General features: G+C 42.8%; 1 protein-coding gene across 4 annotated transcripts in view; it reads left to right on the top strand.

Annotated features, from left to right (window-relative positions):
- The window catches only part of cacnb2a (calcium channel, voltage-dependent, beta 2a), a 111,595-nt gene that overhangs the window by 28,689 nt on the left and 57,590 nt on the right, over window positions 1-25,316 (top strand). Inside the window, exon 1 of one of the 4 annotated variants that reach the window (XM_029756069.1) lies at window positions 18,206-18,550. The exons of the other annotated variants lie outside the window; for them this stretch is intronic. Coding sequence (XP_029611929.1) covers window positions 18,518-18,550 — 33 coding nt within the window. The 5' untranslated portion in view covers window positions 18,206-18,517. Of the gene's footprint in view, window positions 1-18,205; window positions 18,551-25,316 lie in introns of those variants that run through there. 4 annotated transcript variants of the gene reach the window in all.

Below are 25,316 nucleotides of genomic sequence, written 5' to 3' on the forward strand. Positions count from 1 at the left end.
ACGCGACGTGAGCAGTGTAGTCAGGGTATTAGGGTTAGCTGTGTGGTTAAGGTTAGGGTTAGGTTTAAGTTAGGATTAGGTTCAGATTGTATGACTTTGTGGCTGTGCCAGCTCGTGACCACTCTGCAGAGCTGCCTCCAGAACGCGATTCATGACGTAAATCTTACCTGCGTGCTTTTCCCCTCTGAACCGTATCGTGAGTGTGCGTAAAAATGGGTGTATTTTGTGTGTTTTCCTCCAGAGGGAGGAAACCCATATGGTGTGTACATGCTGCTTTCTGCATTCTATCCTCGTGCTGCACCTGCATGATATGGAGCAGTGCAGTAACACTTGCATCTAGTATTGGGTGGAGTCTGATCAAGTTGGCAGTGAAATCCCTAGGCCATAGACAACAGTAGTCAACCTGGACAAATCTACAATAGAATCAGGTACAATCTTCAATAGAGTTGGATCATCATCAAATCCGCCATCTAGCCAGATACTCCAGGTGAGCACTCACAGATAAAACAACAGCAAATGAACAAGCCATCAATTATGGCTTAACCCTTCCTCTGACTGACCTGACCAGCAAAACCTTACTAACACTAGACTGCATTATTACCTCATGACAAAAGTTATTTCAGACCGGTTACCCTGACCTTCATGGACAGACCTGATGCAATACACAATGAAATAGTGAGTTAAAGGATCTCTATGTGATGCAATCGGAATAGTAGTTACAATACAGATGCTATGATGTGATGGTACCCAACACTGATGACCAGCCACATCAATAGCACTAACGAGGGCCAGGGAGGCCAGGCGGGGCCAGGGATAGGGCTCCAGATGGTAGTGTCGGCCTGTCGATTAGCATTAGCGTCTAACACGATTTAGCTAGAACTTGCTAAGGAGAGACAAACTAGCTGTTTGCAGATGTAAGAACCACAAACTAACAGTGTGATGATACACCACTTGTGGATTGATATTAAGAAGCATTAAGAAGTGGAAACGTCATCATAAGTCATCAACATTGTTGCATGTCCTGCGTTGGCCATGCAGACTGAAGGCAATGAACAACAAATGCGCTCCTTCAGTGACGGGGTGGGGCTAGTTCTATGTGGATAAACGGCATGGAGAGAGAGAGAGAGAGAGAGCGGAGAGGGATGACTCAAGTAGCGGGTGTAAAGTATAAAAATGGACGGAACGCAAGGCTTATCACGTTTAACAAACCAAACATTCAAATACCGTTATAGAAGGTCAAGTAAAAACCCAAACCGGACCGTGCAACAATACCGGTATATCGTAAAATATGGTATACCGCCCAGCCCTAGATGGGATACATCTGAGTGATGAAGGAGTGAGATGAGTGCGTGTGGAGAGAGTGTAAGATGTGTGTGTAAAGACTGTGAGAGATGTGTCTGTAAGAGATGCGATAAGTGTGTGTGTGTGTGTGTGTGTGTGTATGTGTGTGTGTGTGTGTGTGTGCGGTAAGGGAGCTCAGCCCAGGCGACAGATGTCACACTATCAAATTAAAGCCTTAATGCCCAGCGAGCTGAAGAAAAACACTGGAGCGAACCATGACACCGATGATGTCTATCACGGCTGCATAGCTCCATGTGTGTAGTGTGTGTTTGTGTGTATGGGTATGCTCAGAGGCACCGGCCCCATGGTGTGTGTGTGTGTGTGTGTGTGTGTGTGTGTGTGTGTGTGTGTGTGTGTGTGTGTGTGTGTGTGTGTGTGTGTGTGTGTGTGTGTGTGTGTGTGTATCTGCCCCAGAGATCCTCAGATGGGCTCAGTCAACAACAGGCGTGTAATTTCCAGTTGAAGACGCTCCTGAGAACAGACCTTGCCGGGGCAGACAACAATCTCCTTTCTTTTCCCGGCTATGGAAGCTAACTGGCCAGACAGCAGAGCATCCTTAGTTTTGTGATTGGTCAATCGGTTTAATGGAGAGCGACTTGTCAGTAGAGCTTAACTTTTTTTTTTGAGTTTAATTCCATTTTGACTGAGGGTAAATAGGTTGGGTATTTTTTTTTATGTAAGGCGTCAGCTGCTTCTACCCCTGGGTCATGGTACTCTGAACAAATCCATGGGATTTCCATAATTCATTGCAGTCGCATTGGAACAGAGAGGTAGCGACACAGGTGTCTCTGGCAGTCTGGGACGGCGAGCATGTCGAAGAAGCCAAAGGTAAAATATCAACAGTTATTCAGAATGGTGGACCTCTGTCTTTGTGTTAGTGGGATGATTTATTTCTAGCTTAGAGAAGTAATTATTTTGACTTTTGCCATGCTTACTTTGTAGGCTACAGACTTCTTTGTTTCATGTGTTTGCTTCAGTTACCTAGCTTTTGTGTAGTTTGGCCTGGGTGTATTCAGGTGTGTCTGTGTGGCTAGAACATGCATGTGAACTCTGTAACTTCTATATGAAGATGACAGACTCAGATGAAGGCAGTTACTATAGCTATAGTTCTTCCTCATGCTGGAGTGTCTCTCATCCTACCACTGGGTTGTATTCATTAGGGCATGCAATGGAAAACATTTGAAAACGTTTTGCAACAGAACATGGAAATGTGCATTTCTTATTGGACAAATCCATGTAGTCCCTTCCTGTTTTAGTCCGTATTCCTCCGGTTTGGTGCCTTGTAAATTAGACCCAGATATGAATGAGACATCTCTTTGGCTGAAAGATCTGTAGGCTATTTCCATAACATCACCTGTGGACTTGGTGTTTCCAGATATTTTCATATAGGCCTTTATTATAGTTGCCATCGTTTTATGCTAAATATATCTGTCACGCCCTGGGCTCTCCATGGTATAGTAGGTCAGGGTGTGACTGGGGGGTGTTCTATGTTGTTTATTTCTATGTTGGTGTGCTTGGTGTGGTTCCCAATCAGAGGCAGCTTTTTAGCGTTGTCTCTGATTGGGGATCATATTTAGGCAGCCATTTCCCCACTGTGTTTTGTGGGATCTTGTTTTTGTGTAGGTGCCTGTTTTCATTTCACTGTCTTCACATTTCGTTTGATTCATTTATTGTTTTTGTATTTTGCTGAAGTTTCACGTTATAATAAAGATGTGGAACGCTACTCACACTGCGCCTTGGTCCAATCATTACGACGATCGTGACAGAAGATCCCATCACAACAGGACCAAGCAGCGTGCCCAGGAGGAGATGGCATCCTGGACTTACGAGGAGATCGAGGAGAAAATATCCTGGACTTGGGAAGAGATCATGTCAGGACACGAAAGCCTTCCGTGGAAGCAGACGCAGGGAGAGAAGGGAGGACAGCGACGACGCCGGGGGTTCGCGGCCACAAGGACAGCCCAAAAGACAGCCCGAAAATATTTTTTTGGGGGGGGCACACGGGGTGGTTGGCGGAGCCGGGGAGTGAGCCAGTGACAACCTGGGAGGAGATAGAGAGGTGGTCAGTCGACCCAAGGAGAGTACCAGAGCACGCCTGGGAGTCAATGGAACAGTGCGAGGAGGGATACCGGAGAATGGAGTTGGCTAAGAGTATGCGGCAACGCAGGCGTTTGAAGGAGCGTGTCACCAGTCCGGTGCAACTTGTGCCGGTCCCACGCATGAGGCCTCCAGTGCGCCTCCCCAGTCCAGTATGTCCTGTGCCAGCTCCTCGCACTCACCGTACGAAGTGTGTCATAGTTCCGGTACAATTGATGCCGGCTATACGCACCAGGTCTCCAATGCGCCTTCACAGCCCAGTACGTCCTGTGCCAGCTCCTCGCACCAGGCCTCCAGTGCACCTCCCCAGTCCGGTACGTCATGTGCCGGCCCCATGCATCAGGCCTCCAGTGCGCCTTCACAGTCCAGAGCTTCCGGCGACAGTTCCCAGTTCTGGGTTCATGGCTGGATCCGCGGGATGAGCGATTTCTTCGGCCCGCACCAGAGCCACCACCAAAGATGGTGGATCCGCGAGCTGAGCGGGTTCTTAGTTCCGCACCAGAGCCGCCCCCGATGCTGGCGGATCCGCGGGATGAGCGGGTACTTCATCCCGCACCAGAGCCACCACCGACACTTATCACCCCCCCTACCGTCCCTATTTGGTTTCAGGTTTTGTGGCCGGAGTCCACACCTTTGGGGGGTTACTGTCATGCCCTGACCATAGAGAGCCCTTGGTTCTCTATGGTATAGTAGGTCAGGGCGTGACTGGGGGTGTTCTATGTTGTTTATTTCTATATTGGTGTGCTTGGTATGGTTCCCAATCAGAGGCAGCTGTTTAGCGTTAGTGAGATCATATTTAGGCAGCCATTTCCCCACTGTGTTTTGTGGGATCTTGTTTTTGTGTAGGTGCCTGTTTGCATTTCACTGTCTTCACGTTTCATTTGATTCATTTATTGTTTTTGTATTTTGCTGAAGTTTCACGTTATAATAAAGATGTGGAACGCTACTCACGCTGCGCCTTGGTCCAATCATTACGACGGTCGTGACAGTATCAGAAGTGCCTTTGCCAACCAAAACACTGACAACCAGTGTTTGTCCGCCAAGAAGGATGGCGATAGTTTCTTTCTCGGTCAATCCTGGATTGGTGCAAGACGCTTTAAATCTCCATTCCGAGAAGCAATCATTACAAAGTGAGAAGGAGATCAAATAGACATGGAGGCATTGCACTCGTGGGTTGTTGCTCTTCTACAGAGGCTAGAGTTTGACACATCATATGACTGCCCTGTATCATATTCTGTGTCCTCTATTTCAGAGATGGTTGATGCTCAGACACTTTGCCTATGGTACCCTTAGAACTGACTTAAAGACTCTGATTTGTGTGTGCATGGGTGTGTGTTTGTGTATTTGTGTGTGTGTGTGCCTGTAAATTTCATGTCATAGCAGCATAACAGAGACATTCCTTCCACTCATCCAGCTAATTAACGAGGACAGTGCCATGGTACCCTGCCCTCAAACCACTAGGGGGATAGGAGTCTATCTGTCTGTCTGTGGGCGATTCCACGCCAGTGTAAGCGTAACATATTTTTGGTATCTCAAATTGTTCTGCCAACTCTCACATAGAAACTTCATTGGGAGGAACGATGTTTGATATGCTTTTTACATTTGAATCACAAATCATTTTGGAGAAAGTCATGATGTAAGCGGCCATATCAGGCCTTTTTTAGAGCTATACATTCCTCCTGTAACACCCTATGATATGTGATGCGTACATGGTACGGACAGCATCTTGGTCATTAAACTCATTGTAGTGTGGAAGGACTATGTTTAGATTCTGAAATAAAACAATTCACATTCATTTATTCAAAAAAGTACCCTTTTTGATTTTGCTTATGTTTAGACATTTTGGTACTTTTGGATATATGACCCATTTTATACATAGAAACTGACATTATAGGTCATTAACCAATCACAGCCCTCCTTTACATTCAGCAAATTACTAGCAGAGGAAGTTCGCTTTGAATCTAATTTCCCATTCCCTGTGTTGGTGGTGTTCATAAAATGTATAATAACTTCCAAAAGTAGCAGAGAGCCCATCTTGGACATGTGATGTACTTCAAACAATATGACTTAAAATAGGCTAAATCAAAAAGGGTACTTTTGAGATATTCATTTTAATGTTCCATCGTGAATAAATGAACGTGAAAACATTTCTTTCAGAATCTACACATAGTCCTTATTTTAGAGCACACTGTAATGAGTATAATTACACCAAGATGCAGTGATGGAAAAAGTACCCACTTGTCATACCTTAATAGAAAATGAATCAAGTAAAAATGAAAGTCACTCAGTAAATTACTACTTGAGTAAAAGTCTAAAAGTATTTGGTTTGAATATACTTAAGTATCAAAAGAAAATGTAATTGCTAAAATATACTTAAGTATCAAAAGTATAAATGATTTCAAATTCCTTATTGTAGGCAAACCAGATGGCACTAAATACTTAAAAAAAAAAAAAATGGACAGCTAGCCAGGGGCACACACCAACATTCAGACATAATTTACAAATGAAGCATGTGTATTTAGTGAGTCCGCCAGATCAGAGGCAGTAGGGATGACCAGGGATGTTCTCTTGATAAGTGTGAATTGGACCATTTTTCTGTCTTGCTATGCATTCAAAATGTAACGAGTACTTTTGGGTGTAAGGGAAAATGTATGGAGTAAAAAGTATATTATTTTCTTTAGGAATGTAGTGAAGTAAAAGTAAATGTTGTCAAAAATATAAATAGTAAAGTACAGATAGGCTAAAAAACTAGTTGAGTAGTACTTTAAAGTATTTGTACTTAAGTACCACTGCCAAGATATCTGTATCATGTACGGTTCACAGATCATAGGGTCTTACATGAGGCATGTATATGTCAAAACATTTCCTAAAATTGCCACTTTCATCATAATTTTTTATTTGTATTATTTGTGATATAAATTTAAAAAGCATATCAAACGTCCTTCCTTCCAATTAAGTTTCTATGTGAGAATTGCCAGAACAATCTGAGATAGCAAAAATATTTTCTGCCTACACTGGCGTGGAATCGCCCGTCTGTTTGTCTGATGGTAGTGTCTGTCTGCCTGCCTGCCTGTCTGTATTTCTGTCCGTCTGTCAATTCCCTCCATTGCAGTGTGTGTGTACATGTGCATGCGTGTCTGGCATGCATGCGTACGTGCGGGTTATGTTTGTTGGCGTGCCTGTCTTGTGCCTGACTATATCGGGACAGCAGTCCTAGCTAATTTACCCGGCTGAAGAGTTTTTCATAGGCGTCCATGTCGGACAGCCAATGTGTTCAGTAAGCATACAGTGACTCAGTGTTCAGTTTAGCACATAGCCACTTCTACACTGGTGCGGTGATCTGCATAGCTGCCTGTTGTCTGGGCTAGTATGTGCTAATCTGTTCTTGTGTTGGTAGCCTAGTCACTGTTCATTAAGCATTGGGGCATTCTCTTATCTGTGCTCATGATTCTGATTCCCCTTGGGATGCTGGACAAGCCTCCAATAGAACCAAAGCCTCCAAGAAGCAAACACCTGGTTTTGAGGGTAAGCTTTGCTTTCTGATTTTCATAATGAACGTAGGTATTGAGCTTTGCATGGCTTTTCTAGTTGGGCTCAATTGCATATTTCAATTCAGTCAATTCGGGAAGTAAACTGACATTCCAATTCCTTTGAAAAGCATTGGGGAAAATTGGAATTGGACCCAACCTTGTTTCTGGGTAGACTACACATTCACTAGAATACATGTGATTTTCTCATAGCGTACCTCACTGTGAGTGTTGAGTTGAAATGTTCTCACAGAGGTGGGCTCTCTGTGTTGCTCTCTGTGTTGCTCTCCTCCCCCTTCTATGTGTTTGTACAAGAGGTAACTCAAAGTAGAGATACAGACACAGATCTTTTTCAGTAGGCCTAATGAAGGGAATAGATTTGATTTGACAGCCCTTGCTGAATGCACAGTGCATCAACAAACAGAAGTGATTAGGAAAATGTTATGTGTAATGTAAATGTAATGTGAAATCATAAACTTTTTCCCCCCAGTATTTTGTAAGATTTGACAGATGAGGAGGGTTGGCGCGTTTATGTGTGATATTTGTTACCAGGTTGAGCGTGATTGTGATTTAACGCCTATGCGCAGCACAGCTCTTTAGTGGCTGAAAGCTGAGAGAGACAGCAGCGCAGTGAGCAGCTGGGTCTCTCTCTCTCTCTCTCCGTTTTCCATATCGCTCTTCCTATCTCTTAACCTTCTCTCTCCCTCCCTCCCTCCTCTCTCTCTCACACACTTCCGCCTCTATATTTCTGTAATTAGAGCTAATCAGTCCTGGGGCGCCAGGGCAGTGCCCATGTAACTAAGGTAACCCCTCTCAGATGCTGCTCTGCTCTGCCCCGGGGGGGTGGTTCATTAGGACTCACTGTACTCCAGTCAGAGGATAATGAGCATATGCTCTTTAGGTGCAGCATTACATTGCTTTAGTCAGAGAAACAATCATAGCTTTTCGGTTTCATCGGCATAGCACGTAAGGGGGCTCTAAAAACACAAGAAAGCCCATTGGGCATATATTACTAGAATGCTAACATAATTAGCATAAACCTATAGCGAAATCACATAGACGCTGTTAGCTAAATGCTAATGAGCGAAAACAAACAAACTAATTGCAAAGACAGGCAAATCCAGCTCATAAAGTTATATAAGCATAGCAAGTAGCTACTATTTTCAGTGAGTGTGGTCATTTTCAAGCGAAAGTGAACAAGAGAAGTTGTGCAAATTAACAAAGTTGTAATGCATGCTTTCTGAAGGAAGAGCAACATGTGTACATGGAGCAGATGAAAAGAAGAATGGAGAAAATAACGCAAGTAGGAAGCACAGGGGGAAAAATGGCAGCCGTACAGAAAACTCATCCAGAGCTCTTTGACTTCTGGCAGAAAGCCATTGTAAGATATCTGATGGCAAACATATGCACACAAGTGTTACTTCATCACCTCAGGTGCGCCGCACGGCAGACACTCACTGATAGATATAGAACTTTGCGGACTCACCAGCTCGCATTCTCCTATTGTGCTATTTACATAAAAAACATGTGACTGGCTCAACTGTTCTAGGGAACTACGGTGAGCTTCATCATTTAAAAAAAATGTGACCGGTGAAATGAAGAAAGCATCCTGTTGTATCTCCTAAGATATTGCACAAGTTGACTGCAGGTAATAACTTAAGTAGCTACAAATATTTAAAATGTATTGAAAAATGTCCAATAGTTTTGACAGTATTGAGAGTATTGAAAAACCATCCCGGGGCTTTTTCAAAATACCCCGGTGTACGGTATATACTGTATACCGGCCAAGCCTACTGGGAAGTGTGTAGTAGTTACTGTACTTGTACGTAAAACATCCTTAACAGATTTCACCATTTCACTAAGGATGCACGATATGTCGGTAAGCATACCTGAATCGGCCGATATTAGCTAAAAATGCCAACATCGGCATCGGCCTGATGTCTAGCTTAAATCTAGACGTTCCGCTAGCGGAACACCTGCTCCAATATCAAATGATAGGCGTGGCGCGAAATACAAACTCCTCGAAAATCCGAAAACTTCAATTTTTCAAACATATGACTATTTTACACAATTTTAAAGACAAGACTCTCCTTTATCTAACCACACTGTCCGATTTCAAAAAGGCTTTACAGAGAAACCAAAACATTAGATTATGTCAGCAGAGTACCCAGCCAGAAATAATCAGACACCCATTTTTCGAGCTAGCATATAATGTCACAAAAAACAAAACCACAGCTAAATGCAGCACAACCTTTGATGATCTTCATCAGATGACACTCCTAGGACATTATGTTATACAATACATGCATGTTTTGTTCAATCAAGTTCATATTTATATCAAAAACCAGCTTTTTACATTAGCATGTGACATTCAGAACTAGCATTCCCACCGAACACTTCCGGTGAATTTACTAAATTACTCACGATAAACGTTCACAAAATACATAACAATTATTTTAAGAATTATAGATACAGAACTCCTTTATGCAATCGCGGTGTCCGATTTTAAAATAGCTTTTCGGTGAAAGCACATTTTGCAATATTCTGAGTAGATAGCTCGCCATCATGGGCTAGCTATTTTGACACCCACCAAGTTTGGTACTCACCAAACTCAGATTTACTTTAAGAAAAATTGGATTACCTTTGCTGTTCTTCGTCAGAATGCACTCCCAGGACTTCTACTTCAATAAGAAATGTTGGTTTGGTTCCAAATAATCCATAGTTATATCCAAATAGCGGCGTTTTGTTGTGCGTTCAAGACACTATCCGAAGGGTAACGAAGGGTGACGCGCCCGGCGCGTTTCGTGACAAAAAAAATCAAAATATTCCATTACCGTACTTCGAAGCATGTCAAATGCTGTTTAAAATCAATTTTTATGCGATTTTTCTCGTAAAAAAGCGATAATATTCCGACCGGGAGTCGTTGTTTTCATTCAAAGACTGAAAATGAAAACATGGAGTCGTCTCGTGCATGCGCGCACCAGTCTCATTGTTCTCAGATCAACCACTTACCAAATGCGCTTCTGTTTTTCAGCCATGGCCTGCAAAGTCATCATTCAACGGTTTGGCGCCTTCTGAGAGCCTTTGGAGTGTTTTCTATCCAATACTGCCCCCTATCCATAACAAGTTAACGCTGATGTCAAAGCTGACATGCACACATATACATCGGAGAGATGCAACACCGCATTCCTAACCTAACCCACAATGTCTGCTGTGTGGATCGAGCAGTCAACAGGTCGAGCAGTAAGAAAATTTTAGCGAGACAACTCAAAGGCGAAATCCATTAACGCCAAGATAATGGAATTCATTGCCCTTGACAATCAACCGTTCTATGTCGTGGATGATATTGGCTTTCGCCGACTGGTCGAGCAACTCGAGCCCCGGTACACACTATCAAGTAGGCACTATTTTCCAGATGTTACCCTACCGGAGTTACACAGTATTGTTGTAACACACATCCATTAGCTACTTGCTATGGGCGTCACTGCTATTAGCTTCACGACTGACATTTGGACCAGCGATGTCAGCACCATGAGCATGCTGAGTCTGACAGCACAGTGGGTTGACAAGGATTTCGTACTGAGGGAAGCCGTATTGCATGCTCAAGAATGTGCTGGTTCTCATTCCGCTGCTGCCATTTCAATGGCATTTGAGAACATGTTTGAAACTTCAAAACATGAACACACTCCTAGCTCCATTCGAACAACTGACTTGAGAAATATGCTCATCAACTGCGTCTGCAGCAGACGTGATACCCTCTGTCATGGCATTGAAACGCCTGATCAACAAAAATGCCGACACAGACCGTCGGGTTAACTTGGAAAAGTACTTTACTAGATGCTGTGAACAAGCGATTCGGTGGCATTCTCTCTGAGCCTCTTTACTGTGTTGCCACCATGCTCGATGCTAGGTACAAGGACCGATACTTCGATGCAGACAAGAAACAGAATTTATGTGAAATGTTAGACACAGCTGGACAAGATGGAAACGGACACAGTGACAGTGCGCACCAAGGAAGAGAGGCCACGGACAGACAGCTGAAACTTCACTGCTTGACATGTCTGATGAAATCCTGGTTGAGAATGAAACAACTGAACAAGTAAGTGAAAGAAATAGGTTTTGATTATGTTTTACTGGTAATGGGGACATTCGTAAATGCCAACAAAATAACTTTTTGGTCAGTGTGTGTGTGTATGCGTGTGCGTGTGTGTTTGCGTGTGTGTGTGCGTGCGTGTGTGTGTTTCAACCATTTAACTGTGCTAGAATGCTTAAAAGGCTGCAAAAAATTTTAAATATCGGGTATCGGTATCGGTTTTTTTGGCAAGGAAAATATCGGTATCGGCCAAAAATGTAATAACGGCGCATCCCTACATTTCACTATTGTTTTTATTCTCCCCTTCAAACATTTGACTGATAAAAAGTTGTTTACGGGGTTTTTCTCCTAGGAATTCAAATTGATTGCACAGAGTGTAATCTTGGAGAATTTCATTTGTGTAATAGGATTGTTGGCAAGACAAAAACCCCTAGGAAGAAGTGCTACAGATTGGAGAAAGCTCTTTAATAATCTAATAGTGGCTTATTCTAGCCCATTAGTGTTACACCAGTGTTCTTGTTGACTTTACAAAAACGTCCACTCTCATTTAATGGGATTTTACAGATTAACAATGGAAGAAGTGAACATACTGTAAGAAATACAGTCATACTGTAGTTTGTTCATTATGATTTATTATATCGTTCCACAAAGGAATGTGCAATTGATCAATTAGGCTGCGTTTACATAAGCAGCTCAATTCAGATTTTTGACCTAATTATTGGCAAAAGAGCTGATATGATTTATCAAAAGGCCAATTAGTGGAAAAATATCAGAATTAGGCTGCCTGTGTAAACACAGCCTTAGAGCTCTTTGGGTCTGTTTGGGTGGTTGAATAAGATTGATTTGATGTTTGCTCAGTGCCCGTATTCACAAATCATCTCCGAGTCTGATCTAGGATCAGTTTTGGCTTTTAGAATTTAGTGAATGAGATTACACAGACTGGGGACCTGATCCTAGATCATCACTCATACTCTGAGACGCTTTATGGACATGGTCCCTACTTTGGGATATTGAGTCAATATGTGAACTGAGTTTAAGGAGCGAGTAGAAAAATGCCTTTAATGATTCATACAGTAGCTTATATTGATAACCAGTGTCTCTTCCAAGGGTGAGGCACTGTTTCCGGGCAGGTTATTTTGGGAGTTAATGGAAGCTGAGTGGTTTGAAAACCATGGTTATTTTTATTTGTTTCATTTTTTATAGTTTTGAACCTTTTTTGTGAATGTAATGAATTTAGAATGCCACAGGGCACTTGCACTTGTCCACATTCTTATTTTAGCCAATGAGAGAATGTGGGTTTTCCATCTCCCACAACTACCAGTCAGTCACCTCCTACTCTCTCAGGCTTTGTCCCAAATGGCACTCTATCCCTTATACCAGGGTTCCCCCACTGGCAGTCCGCTGGTGGTTTGATTTGGCCCCAAGTTTTCTGAGCAAAATTGTATATATATTTTTTTCATTGTTTGAAATAAAAGACTGGGAAAAACACCAGGAAATCCGCTCCAAGGGATTTTTGTTAAAGAAATCACTTCCCAAGTATTGCCATGCATAATATAAATACACATTATTATGTTTTAGTCAAACATATCTTTTGGGGCTTTTTGCGGTCAATTTGCCATCTACAAATTATTTGTAATTATGTTCCGGGCCCCAGACAATCCGCTCAAGAAAGAAATCGGCCCATGGCTGAATCTAGTTGATGATCCCTGCCCTATACCCTATTGCCCTGGTAAAAAGTAATCCACTATATAGGGAATAGGGTGCCATTTGGGACGCACACTCAGTATTGATGCTGATGAAACTGGGACAAGTCTTCATTTTACATATGCTTTAGGGATGATGACAATGTTATGCCAGTTTGTTCATGAAAGGTCATATTTTGTAGATATGGCAGAACAAGAGGACAATTTCTCTGTTCAAACCTTGGCTCAACCCACCCCAATTACTGATATCTGTCGCACGCACTCACACACACACACACACAAAGTGCACCATTGCTCCTAGTTAGATGATCACAGAGAACACACTCACATCCTCCTCATTAAAACCCATGAATGAACTAATAAACCCTCAGTACACTGGCTATCAATGAACAGCATCTTCTACACCTTCTGTGCTTCTACACCTGCATTGCTTGCTGTTTGGGGTTTTAGGCTGGGTTTCTGTACAGCACTTTGAGATATCAGCTGATGTAAGCAGGGCTTTATAAATTCATTTGATTTGATTTGATCTTATAATGAGGATAGAAAATGTACAGAAGTTTTTCTCCGTCACATGAAAGGCACTCTAAAATTGATAAATCAACATATCCCCAAGCAACTGGGAGAGTGTGAGCAATCAGCTTTGTACAACAGCGAACGAATCGGTTGGTAAAGTGGCGCCGACACAAATCCAACAAGCCATGGCTTCTCCCAGAAGAAAAGACAAGGAGCAACTTGGAGACGCAAACGAAAGTAATGAACAGTTAAAGGCTTTCCAGGAAAACATAGCTAAAATGCTTTCAATGCACACCAAAACAAACTAACTGCTACAATCTGTTACTATTACAAAAGTAGATTCCCTCGAAAAGAAAGCCGAGGCTATCGTGTAAGACACACAAACAGGGCATGCGCACGAACAAACAAATAACCAAATCAGCCTTTTGAAAACAAAGTTGCAAAGTTTAGAAGATGAATTGAGAATATTGTCCTAAACGGAAGATGAGGAAAAAGGAGACCTTTCCAGCTATGCGATATCAGAGGAACTTGACATGGGTATATCACCAGAAGATCTGTAATGATGCCGTAGGATCAGCTTGAAACAGAATAATGCTAAATACCCACGCTTGGTAATCTTCAGACTGTGGAACTATCAGACCAATATAAACATTCTGAGAACACAGGGGGAAAGGAGATCAAAATCCAGGGCCGGTCCATTCGATTCATCCAGGACCTGTCTGCTAAGCTGAGAGAGAGACGCAAGGAATACATTCTGATCAGACAGTCACTGGAGGAAAAGGGGATGAGGTCTCAGCTCGGCTTCCCGGCAGTGCTGTGGGTATGGAAGGGGGGAAAAAGGATGGAATTCACAAGCGCCGATGAAGGCTTAATCAAGCTACAAGAAACCTTCCCAGTTGAAGGAGGAGAGCCCCCTGCTATGAGAAGAGGGCAAGGTAGAAAAAAACTATGAGCGCACTAGGCTATATACCTAAGACCTGCTTATTGTAAATTGAGACGATATCCTTTTCCCCTCCCCCAATACAATCTATACTATACTTTCCCCAAATAACTGTTCTTCTCTCTGAAGTAATGAGAGAAGTAGCCAATGCCAATGTGTTACATGGACGCTGAAAAGACAATTCAAAGGGGGAAATATACCATGTATGTCAACTGTACTATTGATGTGCGTATGTGTATATGAATGGGAGTTTGAGGGAAGAATGAGGGATGGTGAATATGAGTAGGGGGGTGTGAGGATGTATAGGGTATCCAGGTTATTTTGGGTTTTTTTCCATTTATTTAACGAGGTCAGTTAAGAACATATTTTTATTTTACTATGACGGCCTACCCCGTCCAAACCCTCCCCTAACCCGGATGACATGACGCTGGGCCAATTGTGTGCCACCCTATGGGACTCCCGATCACGGCTGGTTATGATACAGCCCAGGATCGAACCAGGGTCTGTAGCGACGCCTCCTAGCACTGAAATGCAGTTCCTTAGACCGCTGCGCCACTCGGGGGCCTTAATATAATTAATTTTCGCATCTATCTACGCGCTCTCCTCCTCTCACCTTTTTTCCTTCGCTTGTGGACTTCAGTGCACAACACATCAGCTGTCTGTGACTAGAGCTGTTGCGGTGACCATATTATCGCCACACCAGCGGTCACGAGTCATGAAGGCAATCAAATTCCACGTGACCGTTTAGTCACGGTAATTAGGCTTCTCCAAGCTCTGATGCTGCTGATGGTCATTAGTAGCCTACCAAACTTGCTAACTGCCTGGTACTCAGCACTCTATTGTCCCTTTAATCACCCTGACATCAATGCAAATGTATTCAAAAATCTAATCAAACACTTCATGAGAGCTCATGTTGCGCAACATTTCAATAGGCTATGCAATTGTGCGAGAAAACAGAGTGATGGCCTCTAAAAAGAGGAGAATCCCATTAGTTTTCTATAGGCTATGTCTACTATATTTATTTCTCAACTTTCCTAATTTTAAGCACATTGCTTATATTTACAACAAGTGTATAGCCTACCTGGCTGGCATTAAAATAAACCACGGGGAAAAGCGTCCTCCATTCGCTATTTAAGAGCATAGATTCCCCCGCTGACCCTGTTTCGATACAGGTGCATGACATATATTATTTAGTATATGTAAAGACAAGATTAAATCAATAATAGTCTGATATGTGACAATATTAGCCTGTCACTTGTGAATTATATATTATAACTTGAGAATGATGCCCAGCATAAGAAACAATGCCTTTTTTGAATCATAGTCGCACACCTCATTTAGCCCAGCCCATAGACCTATATGTTTAAATAAGGTTTGTATCACAACTAAAGTGGCCAAATAACTTCTTAAAATTAAGCATATTAATCCACTTTACAGGGGGTGTAGAGCCTAACTGGCAGGTTTGTTCAGTTGTATTCTTCATAAATAATGCCACGGAATTCTAAGCAAATTTTGTCTGCTAAATGAACTAGTGTAGCCCACAGCCATTGGGCATGGCCAGATCAGGACCTAACATAAGGACAACTCAGAGTATGCTATTCTGTCCTTTTGAAATAGACTACATTTTCTTCACATCATGCTTCTTTAGAACAGTTTAAAATAAGAAATGTATTTATTGTGAAGGTGTATTACATGGATTTATCATACTTTTTATTATGTAAATGTTCCAAAGATCTGCATCAGTGGCTTATAGGCTCTGATTGGATGCCAGGAGACGCTAAATGTGTTTATGCAAAAGAACGCTCAATTACCGTGAGACTGACAGCTATTTGCTTGACAATCACCAGCTGTCTAAATTTCGTGACTGCCACAGCCCTATCTGTCACCAGGCGAAAAAACCTTTCCATGCCAAACCATGACCACTAACCGCAACACACAGCCTTCATTGTTGTCACGTCATAGTCAACATACGGTATATAGTAGAACTAACAACGTCAGTCAATCCGCTATAATCATGCAGTACAGTGTACAGTCAGCATCAAGCAGTTTAGCAGTTACACCAGTGAGCCCCGGTGGCAATGCATTTATAAAACCAAAAGCTTACCTTGATTTGGAAGAGTTCCAGTGTTGGATAGCCATAGCCAGCTAGCTAACATAGCATCCCTCGCTGTTTAAGCCGGGTGTTTGAGTCGGCTAAACGAGATAGCTGCATTTGATGCTAGCTAAGTAAGTGAAAGTGAAAAGAAATATACTACGAAATATGACTAGCTCTCTCTTGCTTTTCCTTAATTTTGTAAGAAGTTAATTTGTTCAAAACTGTTCAACTATTGTCTTTCTCTCTCTGATTCAACTACTCACCACATGTTATGCACTGCAGTGCTAGCTAGCTAGCTGTAGCTTATGCTCTCAGTGCTAGATTCATTCTCTGTCCTTTGATTGGGTGGACAACGTCAGTTCATGCTGCAAGAGCTCTGGTAGGTTGGAGGACGTCCTCCGGAAGTTGTCATAATTACTGTGTAAGTCTATGGAATGGGGTGAGAACCATGAGCCTCCTAGGTTTTGTATTTGTTTTGTTACACCAGATATATAACCTGGATACCAGGCGTGTTCTGTAGAGTAGGGGCTTAGGTGGTGGTCGTGGATCACTGTCCCGACGAGGCAATAGTCTCTAACACTGCCCAGCACACGCTCTGGATTATAATCTTTGGAAAGGGGGTAAAGCAGAGCAAACAGTCACATAATCTAGTAGAATTTACCCACCAAACACGTGGTTCTCTCAATGTCTCTCTCTCTCTCTGGGGTGTATTCACTAGGAACCAAACAGAACCAAACAGGGAGGGACCTACCTGACTATGTCCATTAGAAACTCGTTTTCGTTGCAAAACCCTTTGCAACTGTTTGATAGGGTTTGGACTAACGATTACACCACTGGGCAATGCCAGGTGGCTGAGGAGGAGTGGTGTATCATGGGATTTGCTATAGGCCTGCTTATCCCACTTCTGACACCATGATGCGTTAAAGTTATATGGATGAGAGAGTGAGACGTGAGTCAAGTGAACATATTCAATGAGAAAATATAATGGCAACAATACTTGAACTTGACCAATACAGAATTGACACCTACGTTTGCTTATAGTTTAAAGGAGAAAGTCTTTGCTATAGACCTACTCCCTGAGGTCTTCTGTGACCCTGTAGTGTAGCCTAACTCATATGGACTCTATTTGTGACGGTTGCTCCAGCCTTTTGCCCCGCTTCACACACAGTGACACAGCAGGGGTTGGTGTTCTCACGCTTTAACACATTATTTCACGTTTGAGCCCGTTTCTGCTACATGAGCGCTGAGACGATATTATCACAATTTCAAAGGCACAGAAGCACACATTGCACCGAATGCACTCAGGGGGCCTCTGATGTGTAATTATGAAAAGATGGTCTCCCAAAAGCATCTTGAGGCTAAATTCACCATTAGAACCGTAAGATGCTTTTGGGAAACTGGGCCATGGTCGTTTGAAGTTAGATGACTTCTATCACACTAACCACTACAGTCACCCAGCGGACCCCAATAAACTGAATGAAGAATGTTCAAAGTACGTGTATCCGTTTTTGTGGCCTATTGGGCATTGATCAAGCCTCTGTACGTAATCTGCGTATGGCATATTTTCAACATAGTAAAGATAATTATTTCCTGAACTTTGGTTTTAGGAACATGTGTTGGGCTTCAATGTACAGTAAGTTTGAGTCTTTACCCTTCCTCTCCTCAAAGTGTAACCTCTTCAAGGCATAGCCGAACACATGTAAACTCTCAGGATCACACACTCACACAGAAATTAAAAGCTGCTGCAGCTGCTTTTGGTGGATTCTGGAATTTTCAGGCCTGCCCTGTTGGCCAGAGTTCTTACTTCCTAACTGGCTATGTGTGTTTGTTCAGGCTATGTATGTGTGTGTGGGAGGGGTTTGGGGGTGGGGGCTTGTTTTTGGGGGCTGGAGAACGGTCGCAGCTCACTGAAGGAGTGTTTTCCCAGCGTGGGAAAGAAGAGGCTCGTCTCTCTTTCAGCCGGTATAGGACAGGACTGGGCCATACAAGGGCTGAAACTCCAAATGCCAAACTCCAAACTTCAAACTTTTTGTGGGTTACTTTACTGTAGTCTATGTAGTTTCAGTGTGTTTTACTGAAAGGAGCCAAGGAGTGCTGCAGTAGTAGGAGTTCTCTGTGCTGGGACTGGGAGGAGATGGGCAGTAGCTGAGGAATATTTCTCCCGGACCGGGCAGAGCAGGGGCAACAGCAAAGCCGGGTAGGGCAGATATGTATCTCTCGGGCAGTGAGGAGTCTGACGTGGTGAGTAGACACAACATCACGGACACATACTGTAAACATACTTAGCCTACACATTATGAGGCTATCTATCTGTATGCTGCACAGATTCAGTAGTAGTTATCTCATTCTCTCTTGTTCTTTCTCACTCTTCGCTCTGAACAATGGAGAAGAGTTCTGGAATCTTGAAGAATTTTGTTTTTACACCAAATTCCAAAGGGCATAATCTTGGGCTTCCTATTTTGTCTCCTTAGAACTTTTCCTGGAAGTCAGTGTGTTGCTCGAGAGTGTCGCGGCTCTGGCTCTTATGTAGCGTGCCTACAGGGGTCATTTTAAGGGTAGCGGATTATTTGGGCATCTTGTCTGAATTTGCGACTCGAGGTTACTAGCCTGAAGTGGAAAGCTGCGACAGTTGTTAACGGCTCATGTGACGTTAGGAAAATAAACACCGGGGACATGAGAAATGCCTGGTCCTCTGGTTAAAGAGACTGTTTAGTTAGTGAACACATAGCATTTACAAGGCCCACTTTCTTTAGCCATGGCTATTCAGAACTCGTTTTTTCCTCTGCCTTTGCTTATCTGCCTCTGTCCGACTGTAAAGATCTTTGTATCATATTACTTCTAACTCAAGGCTATTTATTTGATGGAGGCTGTGCAAGCAACGTAATTTGATTTAAAACATGAACTGACCATTTCAAGGTTTACTACATAGTTTTCTGTGCATTTTTTAAAACATTCTAGTTCATTTAGCTACCTCTTTCTTTGAACCCCTTTAAAGGGATACTTCGGGATTTGCTGATTTTGGGTAATATTCTACTTACCCTAGAGTCAGACAAACTCATGGATACCATTTTTATGTCTCTGCATGCAGTTTGAAGGAAGTTGAAGGTAGCATATCGTTAGCTTAGCGCAATTGCTGAAAGTCAATGGGCAGGTACTAGCCAGCTCCTGTCAAAAGCAGCGAAGTAGACCTTCTAACTACTCTAAAGCTGAGTGACTAGCACTTTGTACCCTAAGTATTCTTTACAAGTATATATTAACTCAGAATATTTTGATTATAGTTGTTTTTAAACCATTCCTTTTTTCTATTTTTCCCACCAAACTATGCATTTCAGTCAACCGCTGTGACGTTGGGCACATTGGATGCAAGAATAGGTTGTGCGGTAGTGTAAACACAGTTGGCCAGCTGAGACAGCAGGACAGCGGCTGTTTTGAACGAGTACGCTAGATATCAAGTAAGCAAACTGTGGGAAAGAGTACAACAACAGACTGTCATTGCAAAATGAAAATCACTGTAGTTATCATAAAACGACCACTACAATCACAGTGCAGTTATCACAAAACTACCACTAACCGGTCCCGAACATCATCATAAAGGGAAAATGTGAATTAAACAAATACCTAATGCAACAATGCTGTAAAGTTAGGAGGAGATATGCACCTTTAAATGTATTTGTCACGGATATAAAGCGCTCCGCACGTCATCCTTTGTCAACAGTAAAAAAACAAAAAACAAAGACAGGAAAGCGACAGCAGCAAAACCCTGTATGGCAATACTTTAAGATGTTAAATGAGAAGGTTGTGAAATGCTAACTTTGCGAGGTGTAATTGAGCTACAGTGGCATTACATGTGCAATGCTGAAAGGGAGGCACCGTGAGACCCAACCCGTCGCTGGCAGCAGTTGCCCTAATGGAATATCTATAACCACACTACAAGATGTCGAAAAACCTTGATGGTCCGAATGAAGAAATTGTTCAATGGTCGATCTGTAAGTAGTCCTACGAAGCGCGAGCTCTCAAATACCATACGCGGCGCAACAGATTGTTGGGCTTCTATGAACGTGCTGTCGTACATCACTGCAACTACACATCACATTGATGAGAAGTGGGACATGAAGTCCTATGTACTACAGAGAACTGAGAACACGGAAGAGAGGCACACAGCAGAAAACCTAAAACTGCATCATTTCTTATTTAACTAGGCAAATCAGTTAAGAACAAATTCTTATTTACAATGACGGCATACCCCGGCCAAACCCAGACAACACTGGGCCAATTGTGCACTGCCCTATGGGACTCACAGCCAGATGGGATGCGGCCTGGATTTGAACCAGGGACTACAGTGACACCTCTTGCACTGAAATGCAGTGCCTTAGACCACTGCGCCACTCAGGAGCCATTAATTGAGGTGAGCGCTGTCTGGTGGGGTTTCTACTAGATAAAATAAATGTATGGACATTTAGGGTAGGCATAAGGTTAGTATTGTGGTTTACCACATTTTAAGAAAATTAATTGTAGAAATAGGCAGGGTAAATGACTTTGTAGGCTGTGGTAACTAGTGATGACCATCTGGTAGGTAGCCAGGTCTGCGGTAGATTGAACTGCATTGCCCCTTAGAGGTCATATGCAGGACCATATCTGAATTGTGAATTCACGTCATTTTCTGTCCGTAAAAAAAAAAGGGGGAAAAAAGCCGTTTAAACGTTAAGAACATTTGTCACATCCCTAATGTAAGCGTGTGTGAACGAGAACGTGTGTGTGTGTGTGTGTGTGTGTGTGTGTGTGTGTGTGTGTGTGTGTGTGTGTGTGTGTGTGTGTGTGTGTGTGTGTGCACGCCTTAGGAATATCTATACATGCATGTGTGTTGTGTGTGTGTTAAATGGTGTTTGATGTGTGTGAGTGAGTAGACAGTGCTGAGATCTGAGCCCTCTGTGTATTAATGACAGTCAGAATGAGATGACTGTCATGAGCTATCCTCACTCCAATAACCCATCCTACTTCAAACAGTAGCCTCACACGCAGGTGCATCCTAAATGGCACCCTATTCCCTATTTGGTGCACTACTTTTTACCAGAGCCCTATGGGCTCACTATAAAGGTACTGGAGTGCCATTTGGGGTGCAGACATTATCTTCTTCACACCTAATTAACTCTGTCCATGTGAAAGGTTGGCCTTAAAGAGGAACTGACAACGTTTTAACTACTTTGCCGATATGAAACAGACAATCAGAATATCAGTCAAAAGTAGGTTCTATTTGACTCAAAATTCCATGAAACTCGACCAAAACAATGGAAATGCCATGGAAACGCGTGGGGGAAAGATCCTGAATCTCCTCATTGCCCCCCAGCAAAATTATCCTATATTTAGGCTGTTGTTTATATGTGTATTTCATACCATGTTGAGGTGTATAATGCGTGTATGGATGTCAACCACAATACATGTTCATGTCATCGTCACCAATCAACTTTGACTACCACCACCGATTTCTGTATGCTAGCTATGCTATCAGCTTATACGAATGGGAGTCATCATTTAGCAGTTACTTCTTCTAAACCTGAAAAGGGACAACTTCTGTTTTGCATCGAAAACTGGCAAATATATCCAAAAAGGGGCTTTATGCCGCTTTCAAAACAACTGGGAGCTCTGAAATCTCCGACTTCCGAATTCAATGTGTTCAAGAATACTGGGAACTCGGTAAAAACTAGCGCCGACTGGGATTTTTTGGGGAACGGTCATCCTACTCGGAATTCCAAGTCAGAAACTCGGGCATCTTTCTTGAGGTCTGGCTTTCCAACCTGAAGATCACTGATGTCATAAAACATTTTTTAGTCCCAGGTTGTCTTGAAAGCACCTCAAGTAATCACATTGTGGGCCTGTTACAATGCATCGATCATGACATATTTTATGAATGTCCACTTTGTTAGATCAGATTTGTTGAATGTGTGCCAATCCAACATTCTTCTATCTCCTACGTTCTGTTTTCCATGTATTGAACTGGATGCAGTTCAATACATGATTAATATTATTCACCAATACAATTATTGGTTGTCCAACGAATATTGCTATCATGATGTAAATCACAGCTGGCCAGGTACAATATTTTGGACAAAAACTGACAAATGTCAAAGACTGGGAATGTCAGTACAATCAAACTAGCCAGGGCAATGATTACAAGTCAGTCATAACGTGGCTAATAGGTTAGCTTATATATTTATTTAGCTAGCTTAAAAGCACAGAACTTACGTTGGACGAGTGGGTGAGTGGCCGACTTTTTCACCCCATATCTTTTTACGGTGGCTACAGCCAGAGATGTAGGTCATGTGTCATTTGGTTAGCGAGCAAGAAATGTGAATCACTTCGCTAGCTAGCTATGCTGAACTTGAATGACTGTTATCCACAGTTAGCATATCGGACTCCCGAGTGGCGCAGCGGTGTAAGGCACTGCATCTCATTGGAGTCACAGCCTGGAATCGTAACAGGGTCTGTAGTATCACAACTGGCTGTGATTGGGCGTCCCATAGGGCGGCGCACAATTGGCCTAGTGTCGTTCCGGTTAGGGTTTGGCCAGGGTAGGTTGTCATTGTAAATAAGAATTTGTTCTTAACTGACTTGCCTAATTAAAAAAAATAAAATAATATTGCTTAGTTGTCAATCAAATGTATTTTCCATTGATCAACTGGGCAGGCAGCAAGGGGATTAGGACAATCATACATTGGCAGGCAAGCTGCAGAAGGGTGAGCAGGCTACTGTTCAGTTCAATTTTTGACAGCCAACTACAAGTTTTTAAAACGTTTCAGAAGGTTTACCTACTGTTCCCTCGTTAGATTTTCGCTCATCTTGCTCTGGTTAATATTAGTTGTGCCAAACACGACTCCAACACCATCATTAAGTTTGCTGACGACACAACAGTGGTAGGCCTGATTACCGACAACGATGATACAGCCTATAGGGAGGAGGTCAGAGACCTTGCCGTGTCTTGCCAGGACAACAATCTCTCCCTCAATGTGAGCAAGACAAAGGAGCTGATCGTGGACTATAGGAAAAGGTGGGCCGAACAGGCCTCCATTAACATCGACGGGGCTGTAGTGGACCGGGTCGAGAGTTTCAAGTTCCTTGGTGTCCACATCCCCAACGAACTAACATGGTCCAACCACACCAAGACAGTCCTGAAGAGGGCACAGCAACACCTTTTCCCCATCAGGAGACTAAAAAGATTTGGCATGGGTCCCCAGATCCTCAAAAAGTTCTACAGCTGCACCATCGAGAGCATCCTGACGGTTGCATCACCGCCTGGTATGGCAACTGCTCGGCGCTACAGAGGGTAGTGTGTACAGCCCAGTACATCACTGGGGCCAAGCATCCTGCCATCCAGGACCTATATACTAGGCGTGTCAGAGGAAAGCCCCAAAAATTGTCAGACTCCAGTCACCCAAGTCATAGACTATTCTCTCTGCTACCGCACAGCAAGCGGTACCGCCAAGTCTAGGACTAAAAGGCTCTTTAACAGCTTCTACCCCCAAGCCATAAGACTGCTGAACAATTAATCAAATGGCCACCCAGACTATTTACATTGATCCCCCCATTTGTTTTTACACTGCTGCACTCGCTGTTTATTATCTATGCATACTTACATGTACAAATGACCTCGACTAACCTGTACGCCCACACATTGACTTACCCCCTGTATATAGCCTCATTATTGTTATTTTATTGTGTTACTTTTTATAATTTTTTACTTTAGTTTATTTGGTAAATATTTTCTTAACTCTTTCTTGAACTGCATTGTTGGTTAAGGGCTTGTAAGTAAGCATTTCACGGTAAGGTCTACACTTGTTTGATTCGGCGCATGTGACAAATAAAGTTTGATTTGATAGCCTACCTGTTCATGGTGGTTTGATCAATAGCACTGTGAAGTTCCCAATTGTGGTATTTACAGTTGAAGTCAGAAGTTTTCTGGAATGTTCCATCATTTTCTGGAATGTTTCAAGCTGTTTAAAGTCAGTCAACTTAGTGTATGTGAACTTCTGACCCATTGGAATTGTAATACAGTGAATTATAAGTGAAATAATCTGTCTATAAACAATTGTTGGAAAATGACTTGTGTCATCACAAAGTAGATGTCCTAACCAACTTGCCATTACATTTAGATTTAAGTCATTTAGCAGACACTCTTATCCAGAGCAACTTACAGTGGTGAGTGCATACATTTCATAATTTTCTTTTTTTTGTACTGGCCCCCACTGGTAATCAAACCCACAACCCTGGCATTGCACACACCATACTGGCATTGCAAACACCATGCTCTACCAACTGAGCCACAGGGAAGACCGGGAAGACCCATATAGATCCGACTGTGACTACTGCAGTAGAGAGAGAGAAAAATGTTATAATTTATGCTACTGCTCTTTGCTTTTCACGAGAGTGGCGCGTGTAGCTTGTTGTCGTTGTTGACCAATCATAAGTCATCAAAGTGGCAATGGGTTACAGTTATAGAGCCTCCTTGTGGGGCAAAGGTTAGAAGATATCAAATCAATAGAAGATGGAATTAAAATGATGGAATTAAAAGTTAAAGGAGGCTGCAACGACCAAGAGCCAACAGGTTGGCTGCTACTTTATATTCTGAATGGAGTTGTGTTGTTTGTAACTGTGTAGGATGAGAAAGCGTTCGCTTCCTCAATTAGCCTAGCTAGCTAGCTTCTCCCGGGTTTGATTCAGTCAAAATAGGTACTTGTAATCATATTGAATGATAAATAACATATCTATGGCAGTTATTAGTCTACTATAGCTCAAATTGGCTTTGGTTGGTTGCGGTCTCTCGTCTCTCTCTCCCTCCCTGTTCCCATGTCACTCGCTCACACTCACATTAGCCTAGACACACAGCACGGCCCCTGCTCTCTACCTCCTCTCCCTCACGCTTTGTCAGCTCTGGTTAATAAAGTAGCATAAAGATGTACTTTTCTGTTGCTTCCCTCACTTGGATGGGACCGGGTTTGGGACCGGGTTTGGATCC

This window comes from Salmo trutta, chromosome 6 (genome assembly GCF_901001165.1).
Source record: "Salmo trutta chromosome 6, fSalTru1.1, whole genome shotgun sequence".
NCBI classification, from domain to species: domain Eukaryota; kingdom Metazoa; phylum Chordata; class Actinopteri; order Salmoniformes; family Salmonidae; genus Salmo; species Salmo trutta.